The 27,121-nt window shown below is 37.9% G+C and overlaps 2 protein-coding genes and 1 long non-coding RNA gene across 6 annotated transcripts in view; 2 read left to right on the forward strand and 1 right to left on the reverse strand.

Annotated features, from left to right (window-relative positions):
* The window catches only part of ANO1 (anoctamin 1), a 115,441-nt gene extending 112,305 nt beyond the window's left edge, over nt 1-3,136 (forward strand). For both annotated transcript variants that reach the window (XM_032225385.1, XM_032225376.1), the window contains one exon: nt 583-3,136. In XM_032225385.1, the coding sequence (XP_032081276.1) occupies nt 583-843 (261 nt within the window). In that variant the 3' untranslated portion in view covers nt 844-3,136. The remainder of the gene's footprint in view (nt 1-582) is intronic.
* On the reverse strand, nt 2,781-16,652 carry LOC116514026. Of its 2 annotated transcripts, none has more exons than XR_004256068.1 (5): nt 16,269-16,652; nt 14,758-15,024; nt 13,558-13,687; nt 12,617-12,769; nt 2,781-3,574 (listed from the first exon to the last, which is right to left on the reverse strand). It is a non-coding gene; the product is annotated as an uncharacterized LOC116514026 (long non-coding RNA). The 2 variants fall into 2 exon arrangements; XR_004256069.1 differs by having other exon boundaries at nt 14,758-14,795; nt 16,269-16,641.
* On the forward strand, nt 16,638-20,305 carry FADD (Fas associated via death domain). 2 transcript variants are annotated; one of them, XM_032225398.1, is made up of 3 exons: nt 16,638-16,723; nt 17,126-17,433; nt 18,906-20,305. In XM_032225398.1, exons 2-3 carry the CDS (start codon nt 17,136-17,138, stop codon nt 19,184-19,186), a joined length of 579 nt encoding a protein of 192 aa, XP_032081289.1. In that variant the 5' UTR covers nt 16,638-16,723; nt 17,126-17,135; the 3' UTR covers nt 19,187-20,305. The 2 variants fall into 2 exon arrangements, with proteins under 2 accessions (XP_032081289.1, XP_032081300.1); XM_032225409.1 differs by having other exon boundaries at nt 16,640-16,723; nt 17,126-17,421.
* Nucleotides 20,306-27,121: the final 6,816 nt, after the last annotated feature.

Genomic DNA, 27,121 nt, shown 5'->3' on the forward strand with positions numbered 1-27,121 from the left:
CTGGGGCCTGTTCCAGATGCACGTACGCACAGAGCTGGGGAACAAGAGAAAACAAGATGTCGACTCGGGAAGCAAAACACACTTGGACGCTGAATAGCCGCTCCCTGACTGGGGAATAAATAGAAGGAAAGGGAAGTAGTTGTCGTAGGAGACAACAGTTTGTATTTCTGAAGATTTTGCTCATTGTGTTTCATGCCACAAAGATTGCTTGCCAGAACTTAATTTGCAGCCTTTTGGCTGAGAGCTCACAACTTGCAATTATCACAAGGAACTGATAAGGTCTGTTGCTGCAGTTAACTCCTTGTAGGACTCTTGCATGGACTTTTCAGTGGATGAATACCATTAATTCACAGGAGGTAAATAAAGAGGGGTGACAAGGAGTCTGTTTCTTGCTTCTGCTAAGGCTGGAACAATAGTATCTGTTGGATGACTACCACAACCAAAATTTCTCACCTCCTGACACATTCTTGGGAATCACAAATATATGTGAATTCTTACAAAGATATTGATATTAATTCTTTAAAAAAATTAGGTCATAATTTTGACTTGGTTAACCTTTCCTCTTTTGCTTTTATTTTTCAGAATTTGGTTATGTTTATGAGTGACTTTGTTGACTGGATTATTCCAGACATTCCCAAGGACATTAGTCAGCAGATTCACAAGGAGAAAGTTCTCATGGTAGAAGTCTTCATGAAAGAAGAGCAAGGAAAGCTGCAGCTGCTAGAAAATTGGAGGGACAAGGATCAAAGGAGAGGTGAAAACTGTAACAGTCACAGTCCCAGGTCATCAACGAGCCATAGAGGGAGTGTGTCTTCCTGTCACTCATGCCACGTTGAGGTATAGAAGAAGACAGTGTTTTATGCTGGGGCATTCCATTCATAAAGCAGCCAATATTTACATGGTAGAACTTCATACTTTATCAACCTGGTGCATGTTTAAGCATATGCGACTGTTTTGCTTATATCTATGTGAGAAATAATGTTCTTATGAACAGGGAGGACCATATTCTATTTCTGACAAGTTTTCTTTTTTTTCTTTCCTTTTTTGCACAAAAATAATGCAGGGATTTTTTTATATCTATAAATAGATAGGTAACTTGCATAGTTAGCTTAGAGCTATCACTGTTTTATTTTTTAAAAGGAGATAGGATTCTGTAGACTCTTCTCTGAGAATTTTATATTAGCGTATTTATTAAACTAGGATAAAATGTACGAACCAAACTACAAATATTGGAATAATAGGAAGTCACCCATTCCTGATAAGCTACATCTGGGGTCTTGCAATATGCAAATCATAAAAATAATAATACTAAATACTATACTGTGGAGTGCTTTTTGCAAGGCTGTGGCAACAAAGCTCTGACTTGAATCTGCTGACTTTTTCACAAGCAGAAATCCTGTTGAGTTTCCTTGATGATATGTTGAATACCTGTATTTTCTCCTAAGTGAATGCAGGAGCAAGAGTATTTTGTTTTCCATTTGAGATTCTTGCCTCAATCCATCACTTCCATCCTCATTTCATTTACTCTAGTGAATAGAATAGTCAGACTCGAATCACTGTAATCTTAGTCTCAACACTAATGAGAGCAAATCACTTTACTGTCTTTCATATCTTCTATGAAAGATGAACAATTTGTGGAAGGGCATTTACTTTAGTAATTCAAAGTGTCTAATGCACATTCCAGAGGGGGATTCCAGAGAACAAAAAGAATATCAGCATCAGCACAATTTCTCCAAACACTAAAGGACCTTTGAAGAAAAAGTGTCCTGAGTGAAGAGCACACACACACACACACACACACACACACACACAAACACAAATACACACGCAGACAAATACTAGCAAATTGCACTGCCCACCACAAACTTGGAATCTTTGTTGCTAAAGGATCACATTAACTATATGTATTCTCAATTATGGTTCTATGTCACCTCTGCTCAGTAAAGCCAACATGCTATATTGAAAGACATTACAACTTTCTAAAATAATTAATGTGATCCTGTCATTTAACTGGCCAAAGGGCTATTGTAGCTCATAATATCTTATATAGTAAATAATTTGGCTCAGCAGCTCATTTCTAAATATTATTCTTTTCCATATTTATAACTTCTCTGCCTTGTGCAAATCTGATTCATTTGTCTTGCTCTCTTTCACATTGAAATGGTCAGAGTTCATTTGAGCACCATTCCAGTGAAATGTGGGCCTTTCTTTCTTTCTTAGTAGGTATCATATTATAGAGGTTATAAGATATGAGTATCATGGAGCCAGTAGAGTACAAACATGTGGAATTTTGTCCTCTTATAATATTAGAGTCATTTTATGAAAATTGATCAGAAGCAAATCAGAACAGAAAAAAGGAAATATGGTGCCACACAATTCACGATTACCAAATTAAGAGATTACATCATCTACTGAGAATAGATTAATAAATGAAAAGTAAAATAGTTGGTGCAATTGTTCAGAGGCAGTACAGAAAATTAATGTAGCAAATACACAACAATGTAAAGTTATTACTTTTATGCATTGCTAGTAAATTGCATGGAAATACTTCAAAGGTGCTAGGTGTGATCCACTAATGATAATGTTAAATTATGGTAACAGTCAGATAAGTTGCATTTTATTTTTGTTTCTTTTGAGATTATATACTTTTAAAAAAATATTCAGATAAGATTTAAAATGAGGAAGTGAAAAGGGTTAGCAGAATTAAGAAGTTCGCTTCAAAGGAAGGTTCCCCTGTGCCCATCTTCCTGAACATCCAAAAATGACAATGAAAAGGTAAATACAATGGACTTCCAATGAAGCCTAGCTTTATTTTGCTTCTTCAAAGTGCTAAATGTTTTAATTCGCACTAATTAAAATTGCTTTGGAATGGAGAAGCAATTTATAATCTTTGCAATCTTAAAAAGCAGTCGAACAATTCAAGGAGATGAAGGTAGAAATAAATGTTACAAAAACTAGCAAACCAAAGTGGTGAATAGAGAAAAATACATTACAGATTTTGATATAACAAAAGTTTTTCCTGGAAAGTCATGGAACCTATGAACAGCAATCCAATTACTGTGTGTCAGTGAATCCTAAGATTTGCCACAACAGCATGTTGTAATGCAGTTTTGAGCATATCAAAGTCCAGCCAAAACAGGAATAAATCCTGGTAAAGATAGTCCTTCAAGACAATTTTCACTTTAAAAAGGTGCCTTTATATGTGCAAACCAAGGTAGAACAGTCACCTGTTGATGTGGATGGCAAATATGAACCAATCTATACATAGCATGGCTCTCATCAGGTCTGACGGTCATGTTTTTATGTTTCGTAGTTTGTCCTTGTCTCTTTAAAATTGTTCCAACTGGGAACTTGTATGACCTTCATTATGTACAAATATATATATATATATGCTTTTTGTATTCAGAATTTTTCAGATATGTTATATTGTTGAAAAGGTTGATGAGATGCAGGGACAGATATATAAAGATGTTCAGCCTTCATTGTCTTCCTGAGAAAAATCAGCATGCAGTATTTGCTTCTTCATTCAGGCTGAAAGTCCAGCAGTATCTATTAGACTCTTGACAGGAAGCATCTGATTTGAGAAATGAAGGAAAAGGGAAAATCAATTAATTATCACTACGCAAACTTCACATACTCTGGTTCTGCCAAACTTTTGGAAACAAATAACACTGTTGACAGGGTCTAGGCAGCCAAGGAACATGACAACCTTCCTTCCAAGGTAATTCAAGAGGCAGAGCTGGATTATAAACCCAAAACCTGGAAGACCATTCAGTTACAGCTAGTATATCAATCCCTTTGCTTAGGATAAAAAACAGAGTATCCTTGGAGTCACACTCAATGTCAAGTAACGGCTTTGCTGCTGCTTTCTTGCAGCAGTACTGAAGTGGATTGCCATTACCATTTGCTAGGATGATTTTTGGATTTGGGCTGTTTTAACATTCAAGTCTAGGTTGTAGCCCTAGTATTTGCAGATGCTCTCTTGTCAAAGTCCAGATACCTTGGGCGGGTAATTAACTGCTGAAAACAGTTAATTAAAGAGAAGGTTTCACACACAATGAAGGTGTGTGAAATTAAAATAAGAATTATAGATACCAGTGCAGTGTGTTCCTTGACAATCCATCTGTTCAGTCTTACCTATTTACTTTCCCAAAAATAAAACCTATTCAAGAGTCTCCCACTTTAGCCATGCAGATTTCATGAATGCATGATTTTAATTAACAGTTTGCCGTAATATAAGGACATCATAAAATATAACCAATTAGTTGTGTAGTATAGATGACTAATCTAGTTTGGGAGTACAGGTAGTCTTTGACTTACGACCACAATTGAACCCAAAAATTATGTTGCTAAGCGAGATATTTGTTAAGTGAGTTTTGTTCCATTTTACAACTTTTCATGACACAGTTAAGTGAATCATTGTGGTTGTTAAGTTAGTCGCACCATTGTTAAGTGTGAAAAACGGTCATAAGTCACTGTTTTCTTTGAATTTTGAATGATCACCAAATGAACTGTTGTAAGTCGAGGAGTATCTGTATATTGCAAGTAAGCCTACTTTGTGGTTTATTCAAAAAGCAAATGCCCAAGACTGTTATATTTCAATTTTAAAAATTTGTTGCAAATTTATTTAAAGCAAAATCTCCATTTTATACTATTTATTAGTTTTAATATAAATTATGAATGAATTCAGTTCTTTTTAAATATAATTTATCCAAGATGCTCTGTGTAAGTAAAAATGTATTATGTTAATGAAATTTTGTCCAAACATAATACTCTTGCCAAAGATTATTCTGAATAAAGGGCTTATCTTTTGTTTATAACTGCTTCTTGTAAACTGAACTGCAGGAATGTCACTTATTTTAAAATCATATTAATCTTTTATTATAAATGTAATCAGCCTTATCTACCTTTCTTAACATAGAATCCATGAAAGAAAATATTTGACATAATCCAATAAATGTGTTTTAGCTGTTCTAAGAGCCTCATACAAAGTAAAACAATTTGTTTATATACTGACCTGTATGCATTAATTTGGATTTAAATATGCAAGCATTCAGAGTGAATTTCAAATGCCAAAGATACTGGATATTGTGGATGAAAGTTCACACTTCTTTTTGTTACTTGATGCAGATAGAGGTTTGTTTCCTCTTGCAATAGTCAAAAATGTTTTGTGTTAGATGTGATGCCATACACCAGGATTTAAAGCTTAATCTGTTCCAGGATTCAGTAAATTTATATATTTTCTAATGTAAATAAACATTTGTGCATACAGATATAGATACACAAATTATAGTTTCTTCCCTGAATTCTGAGTTCCTGTTCAATCTCCCCCATTACCAAACATACCCACAGACTCACTAATCACCAACTCAGGATAAGTTTATTTTCAACAAAAGCCAAATTTGCAAAATACCAATTTTATAATTCTTGGTTTAATTATGAATTCCGTTACCCAACTTTTTTGAAGCAATTAAAAGGTACTACTGAGAATTATTTATTACAATAATAACACACACACACACCCACGCGCCAAATTTGAGCAGAGCAGACTATTGCATAATAGTAGCACTTAGAATTTAGAAGGGGTTCTTGGGAGCCTGCAAATCAATTCTCCGCAAAATCCACTGCTCCAATAAATTTTGAATTGCATTGCAATGGTAGAGGACAATTGCACAAACCAGGAAAAGTCATAGCTGCTTTAAGAAGTTACAGATGTGAGTACGTAAGCCTTCACACTTTTTTCTCCTTCATATCTGAAGCACTGTTGCAGCTCTACCAATGTATTTTTTTGAAGAGGAAAGATGAAAAACAGAACTCACTCCTGATTAGGAATTTTGTTGCCAATTCTGTTTGTAAATACAGCTTTATGCAACATTAGAGCAGCTGAGAACATTCAGTATTAAGGCAGGAGCTGGTTTCATTTCTCTTCATTAGCCAAAACAAAATAAAAAAACATTGAGGAGAGCAAGTTAGAATTGTAAACAGATTGTGGATGTAAATGGGCATGACTATAAGGGAATCAAGAAAATAGTAAGTTATGATGTAATTACTTCTTTTCACAACTACCAGTTAATCCTTCTCTGATTTTTCTATTACTATTAGTCTTCCTAGCTATTATATATTCAGGTATAATTTATACTGAGCTATTATATCTCAATTAGTTTCAGTAGAAATTAGGAAGAATGTATTGTACAAAAAAAAAAAACATTAGGTTCATTTCATAGTTATGAACATGAAGTTGACATGGATAGCCTGAATTAGTCAGAGGGACGATCTGAAACTAAAAGAAACGTAAAACATTATCTTAAAATGTTGGCATAATACTGACATTCCGATTAAAATAAGAACTATATACTTAGAAATGTTCTTTTTTTTAGATCATTAAAAATAATAACTGCTTATGACTCTTTTATAGTTTCTTTTGTACTGCATTTTTTGAAAAAGGGTTTTGTATATAATGTTGTATCTAGAAAATTAAATAATGTTCCTTTTCATGGACTCTTTTTTTAAAAAGAAAAGTAAATGCATACTAAAGCTCTCTAGTTTTTTGTTGAATATTTATTTCTATAACTAAGTTATTTAAACTTTGTCACAAAATGCCATTCTGCATTCATTTGAAAAGGAGAAGAGAACGGTGTGGAAGTTATGTAATATGTCAATTGAAAAGGTTTTATGTTTCAGTATTTCAATAAGTGTTGAAAACATTGTTACTTCTTAGAAAGTTGGGAGAGTAAATCTCTGGTCCTAGTGACTGACTCAAATTCAATTTGGCATCATTATCCTGGGACACATATACACTATATTGCCAAAAGTATTCACTCATCTGCCTTTACTCGCATATGAACTTACTGTAAGTGACATCCCATTCCTAATCCATAGGGTTCAATATGGCATCGGTCCACCCTTTGCAGCTATAACAGCTCAACTCCTCTGGGAAGGCTGTCCACAAGGCTTAGGAATGTGTTTATGGGAATTTTTCATCATTCTTCCAGAAGCGCATTTGTGAGGTCACACACTAATGTTGGACGAGAAGTCCTGGCTCTCAGTCTAATTTATCCCAAAGGTGTTCTATCGGGTTGAGGTCAGGACTCTATGCAGGCCAGTCAAGTTCATCCACACCAGACTCTGTCATCCATGTCTTTATGGACCTTGCTTTGTGCACTGGTGCACAGTCATGTTGGAAGAGGAAGGGACCAGCTCTAAACTGTTCCCACAAAGTTGGGACCATGGAATTGTCCAAAATATCTTGGTATGCTGCAGATTCAGAATTCCTTTCACTGGAACTAAGGGGCCAAGTCCAGTTCCTGAAAAACCCATCCCACACCATAATCCCCTCTCAACCAAACTTTACACTTGGCACAATGCAGTCAGGCAAGTACCATTCTCCTGGCAACCACCAAACCCAGACTCGTCTATCAGATTGCCAGATGGAGAAGCTCGATTTGTCACTCCAGAGAACGCGTCTCCACTGCTCTAGAGTCCAGTGGCGGCGTGCTTTACACCACTGCATCCGACGCTTTGCATTGCACTTGGTGATGTATGGCTTGAATGCAGCTGCTCAGCCATGGGAACCCATTCCATGAAGCTCTCTGTGCACTGTTCTGGAGCTAATTGGAAGGCCACATGACGTTTGGAGGTCTGCAGAAAGTTGGCAACCTATTCGCTCTATGCGCCTTAGCATCCGCTGACCCCGCTCCGTCAGTTTACGTGGCCTACCACTTCGTGGCTGAGTTGCTGTCATTCCCAAACACTTCCACGTTCTTATAATTCAGCTGACAGTTGATTGTGGAATATTTAGGAGCGAGGAAATTTCACGGCTGGATTTGTTGCACAGGTGGCATCCTATCACAGTTCCACCCTGGAATTCACTGAGCTCCTGAGAACGACCCATTCTTTCACAAATGTTGTAAAAACAGTCTGCATACCTAGGTACTTGATTTTATAACCCTGTGGCCATGGAAGTGATTGGAACACCTGATTCTGATTATTTGGATGGGTGAGCAAATACTTTTGGCAATATAGTGTATTTGCCTTCATTCACTGTTACTTCTTTTCATCTGGAAGATCATCTTCTAAAATTGAGGTTTGGGGTGCTTCCAGATAAGACTTTCCTTGTCTGATCTTTGCCCAGAATCATATGGTTGGTCCAGGCAATATTTTTCATATATAATTATGGTAGTTCATAGTTCTTCACTTCTTCCATCTAATTTCTTTTCATAAAAACAATTCAGATTGGAAATACCGTATATACTCGAGTATAGGCCGACCCGAATATAAGCCGAGGCACCTAATTTTACCACAAAAAAACTGGAAAAGTTATTGACTCGAGTATAAGCCTAGGGTGGGAAATGCAGCAGCTACCGGTAAATTTCAAAAATAAAAATAGATACCAATAATGTTTTTGAATATTTATTTCAAAGAAAAACAGTAAACTAGCGGTGTATTCAATGAAATACTTCACTCACCTCATGATGCTGATGTCCCGCTGTGATGATGATGTCCCGTGCAGCCGCGGGAGCGATGTCCCGCCTCCTATGACACACGGCACAGTGATTCCTATCATTGGATCACTGTACCAGAGGAGGTGGGACATCGCTATGTGGCTGCTTGCCATAACAAGGAGGAGGTGGGACATCGTTGCAGAGCGGCAGGAGGGGGAGGAAGGGGAATCGTAAGACAGCCCTGCATTACATTAGAACGTGAGGAGGGGGGATGGTGCGGTGCGCGCTGCGCGGCAAACTGACACAGAGGGAGGGGAAACTCACAGGGGCACTGGGCCATTCACGAGTGTCACCCAGCGGCATGGCCCCGCCCCTTTTTCTCCTCCATTTCGGGCAAATTTTTCACTGACTCAAGTATAAGCCGAGGCGGCTTTTTTCAGCCCAAAAAGTGGGCTGAAAAACTAGGCTTATACTCGAGTATATACAGTAGTAAAAATCATTAATGGTGGGGGACATTTGTTAGGGGGAAAGCAAAAACATTATGTAATCAGTAAACATAACAGAGTTTTATGCAACAGAAATATGTTAGGTGCCAAGTCCCATAATTATTATTATCAAATTTATTTGTCACCTATCTCACCATGGACTACCACCATAAAAAACCAAAGAAATAAAGAGGAAATTTAAACAAGTGAAAGTAAAATAACAGAACAATGAAACAAGGAAAAAGAAAACAGAAAATACATCGATATGACTGATAAAAAATGGGGGTGGGGAACAGAGAGAGGAATCTGCTGTCAATATAGCAGCCACTTCCAAAGTTGAATTTCTCCATTGGATCCCCCAAGTCAATTTGCAGAGCCAAGTCTTTAAACTCTTACAGAAAGATAGGAGGTTGGGGGCAGATCTTACCCTGGAGGGCAGGATGTTCTAAAGGGTGGGTGCTGCAACAGAGAAGGCAAGTAAGCAATATAGAATTGGGCAATACATCTGGAGAGTCACATGCTGATAAATGTAACTAACTGTACCAACACCTTGCTTAAAGTGCTATTGCTATGATCATGATAGTTATAACAATAGCTGCATGAATATGGCAATATATACAATAGAGTTCCTAGTGCTTTCTTACAATACAAGCATCAAACACACACGTAACAAAAAGGCAGCATTCAGGCTCTTTCACATGGTGCCATGATTTCAGAGACAGATGAATTCAACCAGTATGTCATCTTTTGGGTTCATACCCATTCAGACTTTACTGCTGTGCTTAGTCTTATTTTATAATTTTGCAAAATGGATGGAAGCTAATTCTGTTCCATATAACACTCTTAAGTAAATGCAATACATACAGAGTTTGCCTATTGTGTATCATCGTCTCCTTGATCACCAGTTGCTTTGATTTAGTTTTTAACTAACCTGTTTTTATATATGATCCTTCTACTTTAATGAATTCCTCCAGAGAGCCTGCAGCTCCTAACCGCATGATGTTCCAAAAGTATTTGAAAACCTAGCTTTACTCCCAGCCCTGGGTATAAGGTGGATTTTGAATCCATCAGTTTTTCCTTGGCATGTTTTGTTTGTTGCTTTCAGACATTCATGATCTTTTCCTCTTGTTTTATTGCTCTTACTTTTTAAAGTGTAAGCTGCCCAACAGCAACAGCAGAAAAATAAACTGAAATCAACTCCAAGTAACACGCAGTGGTCCCAAAAGAAGATCATACTGTCAAGCTGCTATCTGCTATGACATAGACAAGAATCTTATTATCTCTATTAGAGTATCAAGTGTAGCAAATACTCTACTCCATGCAGAGAGATACTGGAGCCAGTTAGCATTGCAAGTAGCTCTTCACCTACTTAGAAAAATAAGGGATCAAATCTACAGCTTTCTACTGTGTTTCCCCCAAAATAAGACCCAACTAGAAATAAGCCCTAGCATGATTTTTCAGGATGGTCTTAATATAAGCCCTACCCCCCCTCCAAAAATGAGCCCCAGTTAAGAAAATCAATTAAGACAGACCCATTTTAGTACTGTATTTCCCCCAAAATAAGTCCTAACTGGAAAATAAGCCCTAATGCATCTTTTGGAGCAAAAATAATATAAGACCTGCTCTCATTTTCAGGGAAACGTGTACATTCAGAGCATATGAGCTACTTTGCTCTGTAGCTGTTCTAGAAAGGATTAGAAAAGGATAGAAAATTGTCTTATATAAAATTCTGCCACTGAGTAGCCAAACCTCTTGCAAAAACCTCCTTGCAAAAGCAGACAAACTGGTTTGAACTGAAATTAAATGGGAAACATGAGGGTTATTGGTTTTTGATGAAGCAATTTTTGAACAGGATTGAAAATAGAATATGGATGAAATAAATCTTGCTGAAATATTTGATTTAACATCTATTTGCTACTGCTTGTTTATATGTACACACACAAACATGAGATATAACAATTCAAATCTCAGATCTGGAAAAATATAACAATAGATATGCATAAAAAAGAAATATTTACATATACAGCACAAGTACATGGACTACATATAGTACAATAAAATGATTTTGCAAAATTTGAGTCGCTTCCAATTTTATACTGTAATTTCATGTCACTTGCTTAGCATGGATTACAAAGGGGACTGTATCTCCTTAGCACTTGGCCACCTGTACGGAAGGGGTAGAACCTCCAGGCAGTCTGCACAACTATGTCTAGATTTGTTCAAATCAAAATAAACAATTTATAGCTGATCATGCAATAATAATGTATTGCATGCCTGGGATAAATAAGGAAAATAAATATGTACAGCATTCCCCCCCCCCTTGCTATTTTATTAAAGGTTTATTTGATGAAGAGAAAAGCATAAAGACATTTGCTCAGTGAAAAGATAATTAATTAGATTGCAAAATTTATTATTAATAAAAAAAGATAAAATATTTGCGGGTCCTATTTGATTTAAACTATGTGACTAGTTTCAATATTTTCAAATAAGTACAGAATTAAAATAATTCGAGAAATAAGGGGGGGGATCTTAACAGATGTGACTGAGTTTTAAATCATACTATGTAACTCAAGCATCTTCTGGGTCTTATTTAGAAATTGCTGAAGAAGTATGATCCAGAAACTGGACAAGTCAAGATCATATGATTATTGGATGCAGAATTTAGATGCAGTAATAATCATGCAAAAACGGGAATTTCAGTAGAAGAATATTACATTCATACTGAATATTATGTTAAAATTGATATCAGTTGTATGATTCCATACACCTAAAACATAACAGTTTTAGCAATAACATGGTTGCACTTATCCACAGCAAGAAAAATTGCATAAGTAGGAAAATACTGTTGCTACACTAACTTCATGTCTGATCCTGGATTGGGGTGCTGGCTGAAATGGATGGAATTTGAAGCCCAAAACATCTGGATGAAGAGCATCAGGTTGCCTACTCTGAACTAACCTATCTCTTTTTATGGCTGAGCAGATGATGTGCTCTTCAAAATAAATACACGTTAATGAAAATAAAATAAAATTAGCTAGTTAGCTAAATGTTACTTGCCATGAGGTAAGTGTAGGATATACAAGCTAAAGCTTAAGCAATGAAAGTTACTCCTTTGGCTTACCCAATGTTGTAACTTTCACCTAGTAATGCATTCTCATGCCAATGCTTCAGTTATGTGTATAGTCAAACTGCACTGTGGTAATATTAGTAGGTGACCATGTATATTTTGAGAATTTGGCAAGTGGTAATACATGCTTGGCATGCATTTTGTATACAGAGAAGGCTTATGTTTGAGCTTCCATATGAAAGTTGGGACTGCTAAAACAGAGAGTAATAATTTAAAAAAAGTAGGGAGACTGGGACAGAAGTATAGCTTTAATTGTAATGCATTATCCTGGATAAGTATGAGTAATCATACAGTCATATCCTGTACAATGTTTTGACAGAACTGAAGATAACATACTCTCTGGGAATGGCCAGGACTACTCCCTTGTACACAGAATGTTAACAAATCTAAATTGTTTGCACTTCCTGAGATGGGGAGATGACTCATGACAGAGAAAATGTACCAAGTTAGAATTTGAACACATGCAGAGAACCAACCCTGTATTCAGAATTAGGGGTTTTTCCAGACTTCTAGTTCAGTAGTAACTGCGATTTCTTTACATATACAGCTGTTGATTCACATACCTGAGGAAATACGGATGACTGTAGCTTCCTCCTGTTTTGTTTTGCACAAAGGGAGGAATAAAGCAGCAGCCAGTACACAAATCTCAGCACACCTCAATTTGTTACTGAAGATTTTATCACTTAAACTTGAATGTCTGTCTGTCTGAATGTCTCCTGGAAGTTTTTCAGAGGGGAAAAAAAAAACAAGAAAGTGTGGACTCATTCAATTGCCTATTGTAAGTTGCTTGATCAGTAGCACCATGTTTTTAAAAGCATCTTAAACCTGTTTCTAGGATGGAGAGCTTTCCTCTTAAAAAGCTCTTCCTTCCTTGTTAGGAAATACATGAAACTTATTTTAAAAATCTGGTGCCATCAAATCTCGGCCAAAGCTGCCACTGATGTATACCAGAAAAAGAAGGAATTAATTTCATCCATGCAAAAAGAGTTATCATTGTAATATTTAATATATCAACACATATGCCATTAGGTAGACCAGGGGTGTCAGCCCAAAGGTCCGTGGGGTAGATCTGGCCTGTGGTGTGCTTAAATCTGGTCCATGGGGCTGGCCTGAAAACAGCAAAGGACTGGCCCACAGTGCCTCTGCCAGTGAAAACGGAACGCAGGGGGCCACACTCCATTTTCACTGGCAAAGGGCTGCAGGAGGCAGCCGCAGCCAAAAACAGCATGGGGGGGGGCACTCAGCCCCACTCAGCACCATTTTTGCTGGCAGAGGGCTATCAAAACAAACTAAAAACAAAAGGAGAAATGTTTCCACTTTTGCATTTGAGCATGCAAGAAGGGACAGGAAAGGAGAAAGAGAAAGAGGAAGAGGAAGGACAAATAAAGAGGTGGGAAGACAGCAAGGAAGGAAAATTAAGGAAAAGCGGAAGGAAGAAAGGAGAAGGAAGGAAAAGGAAGGAAGATTATAATGAGAATGAAGGAGGGCCTCAGGAAAATTCTACCTTAGCACTTGGCCACCACAAGTGCCCCCGACATGAGTCCCATGTCACGTCCACCATGGCCACGCCCTCTGGTCCTCCGACGTCAAACTCAACCCTGATACAGCCCTCAGTGAAATTGAGTTTGACATCCCTGATGTAGACAAACATTGATTTAAATGGTTCACTTCTAACAATAATGAACTGCTATCCCTTTTGATTGATTGATTTGATTGATTGATTGATTGATTGATTTCATTTATATGCCGCCCTTTTCCCCGAAGGGGACTCAGGGCGGCTCACAGTTCAATCAGGGAAGGGGTACAGACAGGGGGTAAAAAACGAACATAACAGTACACAATTTAAAAACACACAACAACCATACCATTCGAGAAGGGGGGCAGAAGCTCTTTAGCTTTTTTCTGCTGATAGGTAACTTAAGGGTCTTCGTTCTCCTCTTTTTATATCTTTCAACTGCTTTTGACTAGGCTGCCATCCAAATAGAGAACATGTGCACTGTGATCATGTGCACTGTGATCATGTGCACTGACATAATAATTCCATTTCTTCTATACACCAATGTGTTTGCAGCTATTTCTATTGAGAGGCACAATTTTCCTATTATTTCTAACTTGATGAGCTCCCTCTCCTGGATTTCAGCAGATACCACAGGCAAGACTTGCTTTCCAACCAGTTTAAGATCCTTTTTATTACATCCTGTGTATTTTTTCCAGCAATGCAAGTGCTCTTCAACAAGTATGTCTTACATATTCTTGTCAGATGGAGTAGCCTTGGGTATGTTGCTTCTTCAATTATGTAACCTTATATACAGTTTCTGACTGAATTGCCCAACATCACCAGAGGGAGGAATTCTGTAAATTGTAGTTCTTCAATATCTGGAACATGATCATGTTCCCATTTGGGGGAAGGGTATTTTTTTTTATCTGAGCTGCATTTGGATCTCGGGTAAAACATTCTTTTTTCATCCAGTGTATGGCAATAATCCTTTAGAATCAAATTATAATAAATATTTACAAGCTAAGGGAATGTACATATTATGGAGATGGAGATCAAGCTACATATAGCCTAAAGAGACTTAACTGAAATACTGGAAATCTGGTAAATAAGCAGCTAAAGAATCAAAATGATTTTGTGGAAATTATATCAGATAATTACATCATGGCCTATTATCCCATACGCTTATACCACTGGATTGAAACTCACTGTGAAGGACTGCACCAGAATTTTCATCCTAGTTCCTTCTAGAAAAACAGGAATATAATAGTCACAGCATAATTTGCAGAGAAAATTCTTCATGCAGCTGAGAAGTGTCTCTTTGTTTTTTGTTTGTTTTTAAATATGACTGAGGTTCCCATGTTAACATCATGCATTTCTAATGTAGAATGAATTAGGATTACTCACACACATCTTGGATGGTAACAATTGTTAGTATCTTGAGGTCCCATGATATTATCACAAATACTGAAATATCTGTTGAATAAACAAGCAGTATGTGGCTAACCTAAACAAATCTGGTTTAGCAATAGCAATAGCAATAGCAGTTAGACTTATATACCGCTTGATAGGGCTTTCAGCCCTCTCTAAGCGGTTTACAGAGTCAGCATATTGCCCCCACAGTCTGGGTCCTCATTTCACCCGCCTCGGAAGGATGGAAGGATGAGTTAACCTTGAGCCGGTAAGATTAGAACCGCTGAATTGCAGATAACAGTCAGCTATGGTGGCCTTCAGTACTGCACCCTAACCACTGTGCCACCTCGGTTCATACTTGGAGACCACAAAATCTTTCAAGTTCCTTGCCTAGCCCTACGGTTCTAGGGCTTGTGTTCTTACGTCCAAGGGAGACCTCAAGGGAGCCCCAGGGCTATAAGTTACACCATCAACATCACCAACTTGAATTTGTGTGGACTTACTCCAGAGATGGTATTCAACAGGTTCTGACCAGTTCTGGAGAACCGGTAGCGGAAATTTTGAGTAGTTTGGAGAACTGGTAAATACCACCTCTGACTGGCCCCGCCCCCATCTATTCTCTGCCTCCTGAGTCCCAGCTGATCAGAAAGAAATGGAGATTTTACAGTATCTTTCCCTGCCATGCCCACCAAGCCGCACCACGCCCACCAAGCCACACCCACATAACTGGTAGTACAAAATTTTGAATCCCACCACTGATTCCTACTCTCAAGATTTGCCAGCCAGCATGCTGGCTGCAGAATTCTGAGAGTTGGTCCACACAAATTCAAGTTGCTAGGGTTGAGAAGCAGTGTGCTAAACTATGACATTGAGAAAACCAGAAAGAATTCAATGGCACCGTTTGTGTCCTGATGCTGTATACCTGCTGATACTGATGCCACATGTGTGGCAGTGGTGAAATTCATTTTTTTTTACTACTGGTTCTGTGGGTGTGGCTTGGTGGGCGTGGCAGGGGAAGGATACTGCAAAATCCCCATTCCCTCACCACGCTGGGGCCAGCCAGAGGTGGTATTTGCCGGTTCTCCGAACTACTCAAAATTTCCAGTACCAGTTCTCCAGAACTTGTCAAAACCTGCTGAATTTCACCTCAGATGTGTGGGTCCACCAAGTCCCCAAGAATTGAGCTCAGCTTAAAGGAACTTCAACCTTTGCTTTGTGTTCTGATTGAGAATGCTAGAAGCTGTCATACTCAAAAGGTGACATTTTGTACCCAATACCACCATCACTGTTTCCTCTTTCAAACTCACCTGGAAACATCTGTCGATCTCCAGAAAAGTCAGAGCTGAATCTTTTGAGTAAAAATGAAGGGGGAATTAGGAACACAATCGGCGACTCGGAAATGCCCTTCTTTAAAGATTCGTCATAGTAACGGATGAGTTTATGCGGGGTCTTTAATAAAAGAGAAATACTTTAGATCAGCCTTCAGGCGACATCAAATCCTTTTTTAAAAACATGTTAATACTCGTATTTGACTATTAAAAGCAACCAATTTATCTCGACTCTTCTGTACGTCTGCAACACCTCCAACGCCTACGGAATCAAACGGTGTGCGCGGATTTAACGGATTGGTGGGAAAAGCTGGGCAGCACCGCCACCTTCCGGAGCGGCCCCTTGAAAAAGACTCGGGGCGGAGCGCACTCCGGAGGGGCAGCCTCTTCCTCTTGTGACGCCTGGGAGAGGCAAAGTCGCGGGAAAGCAGGAAGTAAGTCTCAAGGTTTTACTTTTTCTTTAAAAAAAAAAAAAAATCCAGATTCTTAAAATGAGCATATCTCGCCAGGATCGCGCAAAATTTTAGCTACAGCAACTTTAGAAAAGTTCAAAAAAGTTTTTTATGTCATTAAAGGATGCATTGTGAAAGTAGAAGTCTGCAGACAAGTTGGCCGGAGGGAAAGAGGCCGTTTCGCCTTAAAAAGTAGTCGTGCGGAAGTTTTTCAAAAACTTGTTTTCGTTTTAGGATTCTGCTTGTTCGGGAATTGTAATAGCCAGAAGTTGCAGACTCCGGAAAAGAGAAAATCGGCATTAAAGAGAGAGAGAATTTTTTTAAACTGTGCTTGGAGTTTGATTTCGGACAAAAACTTCTAAACCTTCTTTGTATTCTTTCTAGGTTTCCGCGAATGGATCCCTTTCTGGAGTTGCTGCACTCCTTTTCAAGGGCGTTGTCGCCCGCGGAGCTGAAAGAACTTAAATTTCTTTGCGCGGGCCATATTGGTAAAAAAAAACTGGAGGATGTGAGCAGTGGCATTGAGCTCTTCACGATTCTCCTGGAACAAGAAAAAATTGCGTATAATGATGTAGAGTTCTTGAGATGGATGCTCAAAAATCTAAAAAGAGAAGATCTACTAACCCAACTGGAGCAGTATGTCAAAACAGTGGATGGTGATCCAGATCATCAGCTAGAGGGTAAACAGAAATGTCGGTTGCTCTTTTTACTTTTTGATCTGAAAAAAAAGAGGTGCTTTGGACCTTGAGGAACAGGGCTGCAGTCCTCCCTACACTACTTTGCAATGTTTCCCATTGGTTATGAGGGGATTTATTTTTTGGTAAATAATTCAGGCCACTAAGGTTGATCTATAGGTGCTATAGGACACTTTGGGGTTATTTTGTGAAATATAAGAGTCAGGAATACTCTGTGGAATGTGTAAGTCTAAGGTGTCTTGTTCAAAAGGCAAATTGCTTCTATCCAAACAAGCTGCTCCATATTAACTGTTGGTTCTTGGCACCTCATCCCACCTTCCCTTACTTAGAGTTCTCTTGTCCCTCAGGTACCTGCAGGAGAGAAGAGAGACATAGGAGAAAGAATATTATTAAGTAACTGCAGCCCTTACACCTTGCTCAGTTCTACTCAGGAGTTTTATATATTTAAAAAATGTAACTGGAAACTTTGGGAACAATAGGTTTCAGTTTTTGGAGGGAGAAGCTGTACAGATAGGCCTTGATTTAATACTGACCACATTGTGACCATTCATAGTTATGATGGATCTCCCTGGGGGCCCATGTGACTTAAATTAGAAGTTCTGATGGTCGCTGCCCCCCTGCAGTCATGTGATCACACCAGGCGCTCATCAACTAGGCTGTATTTACATCCATTTGCATTGTCCCACGGTTACATCATGTTTTATGACAACTGAAAAATGGTGTCTACTTCCAGTTTTTGGCAAAACCGGGCCCATTGCGAACCATTGGTTTCGTTAACAACTGCAGCATTTGCTTAGTGACTGCCACAGAAAAGATCATAAAAGAGATCAATGACATGGGTGACCCAACTTACGACTGACATTAATTACAACTAGTCATAACTCAAGGACTACGTTTAATAAATTTAAAATCATTATTGTGGTAGTTCTGTAATGAATCTCACTTGTTTAATTTGAACGAATCTCCCAAAAGGGTGCAAAATCTTGCCCAAGAGGGCAATTGAAGGGTGTTGATTAAGAACAAAATTTCTGAGATTTCCAGAAAGCTTGAAGAAGAGAACATGAATAGCCCCATGTTAATGTTTCTGATAGCCATGCCCCACCTGAGGGAGCCAGTGTTGTCCGAGGACACTTAATGTGATGATGTGGCCAGCATGACTATAAACAAAGGTGCACAGAATGCTGTTACCTTCCCACCAAAGTGGTACCTATTTATCTACTTGCATTTGCGTGCTTTCAAACTGTAAGGTGGGCAGAAGCTGGGACAAGCAATGTGGGTTATAGCTATCAATATTTACCATATTCGAAATTGAAACTGAGAATTTTAAAAATAATTAATAATATTGAACCCCTAAGCAGCGAGAGTTTCAGAGAATGACAAGGAAGGGATAAAACTGATACATAACAGATGATGCATATATGTCCCACTGCAATTCATCTATTTGATATGTGGCATGCTTTTCTTTCTAGATAAACTGAAGAGAGCTTTTGAAATCATATGTGAACATGTTGGAAGGGACTGGAGAATGCTTGGTCGAAAACTTGGAATTTCAGATGTCAAGATAGAGAGGATTATGACTGCTAATCCCTACAATTTGCAAGAACAATTGATGCAAACTCTTATAGAATGGCAAAAATCAAAAGGAAAGGAAGCAAAGGTGGAGGATCTAATAAAAACTCTCAGGAAATGTCGAATGAATCTAGCAGCAGATTATGTTGAAGAAGGTGTGAAAGAAACTGAAACTCAGTAGGATCACTCAGACGAGACTGTGCTGGCAATGAATTAAAAATTCACAAGAGAAGAATGTTTATCTGCCATAGAAAACATGGGAATTTATAATTCAGTAAATAGATTACATTGAATTTTAATTCAGTGGAATTCCACTACCTAAGTGGTTTTCTTTAGAGGCTTATTACAAGCCAGTCATCAGATATCAGCAAGACTCTTATAAGAATACAATTTCAACACAATTTGAGCCAGTTCTTATCTGTTTCGTCCCTTTCAGATATGTTAGGGCTACAAATCCTAATCAATATGGGTGGAGATCTTTTGGAATTGCAAAGGCTTAGGAAAAGCAGACAAATTTATTTCATATATTTAGATGGGAACACAGCCAGGGCTTTCCTTGCAACAAGTATGAAGAAATAAAATGTGCCTGGTCTGAATTTCTTGGTTTCTTGGCAATTTGAAATCAAAGAGCCGGTCAAAAGTGTATTTGGGATTTTATAGTCTTGCTTTCATTTTCTAAGCTCTGGAATGGGCTGATAATATGTAACAAGAAAGCAAAATCTTGACTCTGCATTGTAAGTGGCTTCTTGTTCCTCTTGCAGTATTGTGGGAATATAATTTCTACTCATGGTTCAGTTTGGAGTTATTATGGATGAGTTACATATGAGGTTTTCAATAATTTAAATGTGCTGTGTAAATTAGATAATTTTAAAAAATACAATAATGTCTTTCAATTGAATCTTTTTCAATTTAAGTTTCATTATATCAGCACTAGGCAGCCTATAAGTGTATACTCAGCTCAAAAGGTCTTATTTACTTAGACCCTGAGAAAACCATTTTTCCTTTTCCCCTACATTCCTTGCTGTTGGAAGGAAGAAGACCAAGAGAAGAATGGATGGCAGAATGAAAAGCAAAACTTATATTCACTGGTTTTGGACTTTACCCAGCGCTCTTGTCCAACAAATAATTTTAAAGATAAGGTGACTCTCAACTAGTGTCTGAGCTGCAGAAATGAATGCTCATTAGATGGCAGCAAAGTGACACAGAAAAACATTTTAACATTTTGCTTTCACATAATAGTTTACCAAATTTTTGTGGCCAAATTTCTATTACTGTAAATTAAAAGATTTTCCTAATTTTGCATGCCTTTGTGTTTGCTGTTTCTATATAGATATACAGTAGACAATTTATTCATGAGCCTATTAAAAGGAATACAAGGAACGTGCCTGTATCTGATAACCCTAGCCATAGATACTGATGTAGCCATGGGCTGTATTTTCCAGTAACTCTTCGTGCAATGGCCTGTAACAGCTTAATTTTCAGTTGTGATAAGTAATAATAAAAAGAAATAATATGACTATAATAATAATAATAATAATAATAATAATAATAATAATAATAATAATACTTTCAAGATAGCATATGCCAATAGCTAACGATGGGACATGAGCTGTTTCCTCTTGAAAACAGTCATTTAATTGAGACGGATATTGTAGAAATGTGATGTATAAATGCAAATAAACCTACAAAACAACTTTGGTCCACTAAATTTGCACTTTGCATAATCCCATACTGGATAGAGTTGGAGCCTCCAAGTAGAGTGAAATGGGTACAAATCTTGAACTGGTCATGTTCTTCCTTAAATTATCCAAAGAATCTTGCAAAATATCAAACAAATGGCCAATGTTTATGACCTTACCCACTTTGGATCATACTGAACCAACAAAAATATTCTGTGGGACCCTGACTCATTGTAATTTCCAACTTGGGATCTTCTCTGTGAAGTTATCAAACATTCCAGGCCCTGCTTTTTGTCTCTATAGCTTAGCTCAAACAGCATACTGCATTTTATGTGTAGCGTGCTAAACGGTATCTCAAAGGCTTCATTTTTACAAAAGCAATTTTAACCACTGTCTCCTCCCAATTAATAATGTTCTTTGAGTTAGATTTAAAAAAAACACAGCTGTGTTATAATTACATTTATGATAACCTGTAATTGGATGTAGGAGTGTTTTTGGAGGTGAGCCAAAAAAAGGAAGATGGCAGCCACAACCTTGAAAATTCTGCCCCAATTTACATGCATAGATAAAAAAGGTGAATTTTTGATTGCATGCTTGTGTTGTCATGGCTATTTTTACCTTCTCTCACCAGGGATATCCCTGAGTGGACTTACGCAAAACCGATCTCTTAGAATTGTGCTTCCTCAGCCAAATTTTCTCCATTGAAAATTGTAAAACTAAGTTAAAGAACCTCAGGCAGTGTGTGTTTCTGCCAAAGCCACATCCCTCCATGCTAGCACAGACAAGTATAACCCTTGCCAACTGTTTTGTGCTTTTTTTAAAAAAAAGATAGCAAAACAGAACTTTAGAAATTTAGAAATACAAGATGAGTCAGGAAAGAAAAGAACTAATAAAAAGCTCCTTGAAAATACGGTGTGATCTCATGGGGAAAAAACTTTACCAAAGGCACTCGAATGGGCAAAAATAAACTGTTAGGATCTACTTAATAGAATATAAATTACCGTAAAATATATTTCTATAAAGAATTAAGGGCTACAAGGGTCTACAAGCCTGTTCTATTAAGTTTTCAGCTATACAGTACTTTCAAGCACTGTGTCTTAAAAATTACTTCAGCAAGGTCCCATTCTCCATCTGCAGGAAAAGAGACATACTTCTATACTCCCACATAGCTGTAGTCATGATTTAGAATTAACTCTTTTCCAACCTATCAACACCGAAATATGCCCAACAGAAGCATTATTCTATTGTAGTACAATAGATCTGGGGGCTTCATGTTGGGGAAAACTGGGTGCTAGCTTTAGGACTTACTCCAAGTAAAGATGATCTAAAATGGGCCCCCAACCCCTGATCCATGAACCAGCAACAGCCCATGGCATGCCAGCAACCAGGCCGTGAAAACAACCCCATCCACAGGGTACAGACAGCACATGAAACCACGCCCGGTCCGATCCACAGAAAAACTTCTCTCCAGGGAACCGGTCACTGGTGCCCAAAACGTTGCGGGTTGCTAATCTAAAACACAGTAGGGGGTACTGGAAATATATGGTAAATCATATGTGGTTGCTATAGTATCCTCAGACCAAGTTTGGATCCTCAGATCCAAGTTTGGATATTTTGATATTGTTTGAGAGCCTGAATAGGGAAGCAGTTGAGAGGGAAGTCTAATAAGAGGGTGATCCTGATCTAGAATGACTTTCATCTCAACAGAGTGCTTTGAAACCTGGAGTAGAGGTTGTTCTGTGCCCCTGTTTTGAGCACCTAGAGAAAAGGTAGCGTATAAACTGAACAAGTTATTATTATAATTTATTCAATTTATAGGCTGCCTGATCAGTTACTGGAACAACTTGTTCTGTGCCCCTGTTTTGAGCACCTAGAGAAAAGGTAGCGTATAAACTGAACAAGTTATTATTATAATTTATTCAATTTATAGGCTGCCTGATCAGTTACTGGAACAACCACTTCATATACAGTAGCTTCTAAAAATTAAACAAGCGAGTCAGAATTGTTAGCTTAAGCTAAAATGGCACTAATTAACAATTTAAAACTTCTCTCACCCAGGATGATGAATGAAGCTTGGATGTCCAAGCAGAAAAGCACTTATTTACACTATTGTTGACTGTAGTTCTAAGCATGCATTGCTCACCTTTTGTAGGGAGAAGCTTGTAGTCATGTTACGGTCTTTCAGTAATAACATAACAGGAAGCAATTTCTTTAGTTGTAGGTGGTTTGGGTGGCTGAATAGTTGTTCTAGTACACCACAATTTCTACCAAGAGGAAAAGCCACAGTTCTATACTGGCAGGCTAGAAGTATATTTTTTTTAAAAAGCTGTCAAAACCCTCACCTAACTGAATATCTGCAATAGGAAACTAATTTAAAAATCCCTATATGATGGAACGCTACATACTAATTATTTATTGCCATGTCTCCTTCTATACCTCTCACATTTCAATGGACGTTTTTTGTATTATGTGTTATGGTATACATAGTTCCTGCTTAAACCTGTTTTTACATAATTAGACAATTAACATACTTTAGTTCCTCATAGAGCTCCCCTCCTTTTCTTAAGGCAAAGCTTTGATTGCTAATAAAGCACACAGAAATCCAGACATAGCAAAGTATCTTTCCATATTTTGCGACAGGTAAGCTACAAAGGTAGCTCTAAGTTGTAAACCTTCCCACACATCAATATAATAAAAAAATACATATAGGCATGTCCAACTATTTTTAATATACTTCAGGTATAGGTTTCTGATTCTGTCTGATTGTTGCAGTATAACATTAGCAATGACATTTTAAAGGCATGGGATTATTTATTTATTGCATTTACTTCTTGTTTTTTCTCTGAGAATCAAATCCATTTTATATGGGGGTCTCCTCAAATTTTATCCAAACAAGTTACAAAGTGAGGTTGGCTGAGAGAGAATGTCTAATAAAAATCATCTGACTGAGCTCCATAATTTAGGTGGTCTTGAAATTTTACAGTCTGTTAACCACTATACATTATTATCTATCCACAGAGTAATGGCATTAAATTTGGGTGCAACTCAACAATCCACCGCTTGACCTCCTTTCAACTAAGACTACATTGATAAGTGGGGAGGAAGACTATGATCTGTTCTGTAGGGAGACAAAGACAATGAATATGGCTGGGGTTGTGGTTCATTTCTGTTCATGTACTGTATGTAAGTGAAAATGTTGGCAGTGAGGTCTGTTCCTTCTAGTGGTTGCCACTGGATACTGCCCACCCGCCAGGGTGGTGCTGAGCTAAACACAAAGCAAACCAATGTCAGGCCCAGACAACAAGTAAGTCGGTCAGTCTTTTTATTGCAACCGATGGCTCTCCAGCCATATCTGTCAAAATGCAGACATAACCCAGATGCTGTGTTTGATCATGCAAGATCTCATTTGTAAATCTGAAAAATGGACCCTGCACCTGCAGACGTAACGTTAGGAAGATGGTGGTGGTAGTGATGGTGATGATGATGTAAATGAAAATGTTATTTTCCCCTTCTGTCAGATGAAGTTACAATTCAGTGAGTAATTTGAAGACTATTTTGGAAATTCCAGGTAGAACATAGCCCTGCAATCTCAGATGGGACAACTCTGAAGTATGAGACAGCATTGTTCAGTTTCTTCATATCATTTATATATATTTTCGGACAGGCATATGAATCCTTCAGACCTTTGATTCCACCAATAACATGAATGTGTGATCTTTTTAATATGTTATCCAATCTCACAGGGTATCACATCTCAATTATATTTTTGAACTTCTTCATTTCATATGTCTACGTATCAAATTTACAAAGCCTCTGGTGGAAATGTGATGATACACTGATCAAATTCTGCAGCTTGCCAATGTCTTTTTCTACCTTTATTTGAAATCATTATCTCAATGATAAATGGACAGTATTTGACAATAACCACTTGGAAATGAATTCTTCATGTGAACACTTGTAAACTAATTTTTTGGATTAAATAGCATGTTTGTACATGAGAATTGTAATGGAGGTACATCTCTACTAATGTTACATTAAATACTATTTGCTGTCTGGTGTCCCTTAAAGCTGTTTGCAGTGCAGCATATCACACTGATAATTGCAGAAGAGAATACTTGGCTATGATTCCTTTTTATCACATAAACACTTTAATGAGCCCATGTGCAGCCTAGGTTTGAGTTCCTCTTGTGTTCAAAGAGAAAAATCAAGATCTGTGTACAATTAATACATAGCAAAATATTTAACTGAAGTTCTGGCCCAATACTACAGGAAATTTCTTTGGGAGAAGCTTGGAAAATCAATACACAAGATTGTGGAAACTATGCTTTCTCTTGCTTTTAGTTACAGCACTAAACTTTTCTGCATCCATGCCTGGGCGTTCTGAAACAGATCCTATTGGGTTGAAACCAACGGTACCCCTCTGTTTTTGAAAAACAAATAACAAAAACAAATACCACTGCAAATATACCAATTGTAGCGAGGCGAATAGCTTTGCAAGAGCTTACTCATCTTGTCCCCTACTTAAAGGAATCTTCTAGTCATCTAATCTAATATTACAATTACATGTAAACTAAAATGATTTACTGTGTTCTGAAGATTGGAACTTCATTTGTCAACTGTAACTGTAACTTTCTAACTACACTTATCAAAAATACTTATTTTCAGAACCAGAGGTTAAGAAAGAATATTCCTGTCTACACAGACTGTGGTTGCAGCTTATCCAGGAAATCTAGCTAAGACCTGGACTATCATGTGCTCAAATAAAACTTCAACTTCTGGGCAGACTGCAATGTTTATGGCTAGGAATAGGATGGAAACCACAGTGTTGTACAAATAAATTAATGTTATGCTAAGAAAGTAAGAGGAACACTCTGGAATACTCCATAATTAATCAATTACCTGCTAAAGTCTGGCAGCATTACTTTGACCTTCCAACATGTATTGATCAAAATCAAATTATTGCAGGCTTGTGACTCTTTTTGTGATTTGACATGCTAGAAATTGTGGGAAGTCATCATCCACCCCCCTCCTAGAAAAATGAAATTGTTTAGGAAATATTAAAAGGGCAAAATATTTCCCCTAAAAGGAAGGCAGAAACTCAGCCTCCCACCTTTGTCAATGGGCCATTAAGGCCAAGTCTATTCTACATAACAAAGATCTACCTCCTTCAGGCAGAGCCATGGTAGGAGTTGTCCAAAGTCCTTTCATTATATTATTACCCAGCAAGGCTCAACCAAACTTGGGACTTAAAAAAACAACCTACAAAGTTATCCCTGCATGGCCCCATGGGAGTCTGACTACCAATCAGAATACAAGCTCAAATTCAAAAGCCTAGAGAGGGCATAAAACCCAGCCACTCTCAGCATCTCTTCCCTTTTTGCCCAGGACCTCAAACCATGTGATCCTGTTCATCATTAAACCATCTTTCAAAAACAGCCACCATGTCTCCAGTGTCTTTCTCCCCACTTGGAACTGAACCCAGAAGGATATTTCTTCCAACAGCTTTAATAAAAGCTGTTTTGTGAGATGGGCAGCTATATAAATTTGACAAATGAATAAGCACTTACTTGCTACTATAGAATGCTTTTGGATCTCCCTGTACACATGTACTAAGCCAGAGTTCCATATTGCTCCCTCCTTCTTTACTTTCTGCAACTTGTTACTGACCTGGTTGTTCTCCCTTATCTTGAGCTAGGATGGTGGCTGAGCCTCTTTGGTTTTTGGTTCTGATCAGCTGTATTCTTTCTTAGATATGTATGTTGGGTTCTTTAAAATGCCATTTAAATTTTTAAACTGTGAAACGCCCAGAGTCATTATGGAGCCAGGTAGCCACAAAACTGAAATTATTAATTAATTTCTCCAATAATTAATAACGGCATACAGAGACTAAGAAAGATGAACTCTTTTTGAATGTTGAAGGAGTTCCGAACAAGTAAATTTGCACATTTCAAGTGAAATTATGACAAAAGCCTTTCCTTATGGACTTTGGTAATCGTATGTCCTGCTGTTTCCTGTTCACTTCCTTTTTGGTTTTCAGGACATCCGACAGCTCCTTATTCACCCTGCTGGCTTTTTTATGAACTCTCTTTATCTTTCCTTTGGATCACAATAGTGGTCACCTACTTCAAAACACCCTTTTTACATATCCTCACTAAATCAGAGGTGGGTTGCTCCCGGTTCGGCACGGATCAGGCAAACCGGTAGTGGTGGCAGCGGAACGCTCTGCCCATCCACCTGGACGCATCTGCAAATGCGCAGAAGCATCATGCGTGAGTGTGTATGAGCTTGCGCAAGCACACACGCACAAGCGAACCAGTAGTAAAAAAAATGGAAACCCACCACTGCACTGTAGGAAGTTATCACCCAGCCCTCGTCTAGAAAAATGAAATATCCTAGGAAATATTGAAAAGGCAGAATACTTCCTTGAATGTGAAAAG

The sequence above is a fragment of the Thamnophis elegans genome, chromosome 1 (genome assembly GCF_009769535.1).
Source record: "Thamnophis elegans isolate rThaEle1 chromosome 1, rThaEle1.pri, whole genome shotgun sequence".
Lineage (NCBI taxonomy): Eukaryota > Metazoa > Chordata > Lepidosauria > Squamata > Colubridae > Thamnophis > Thamnophis elegans.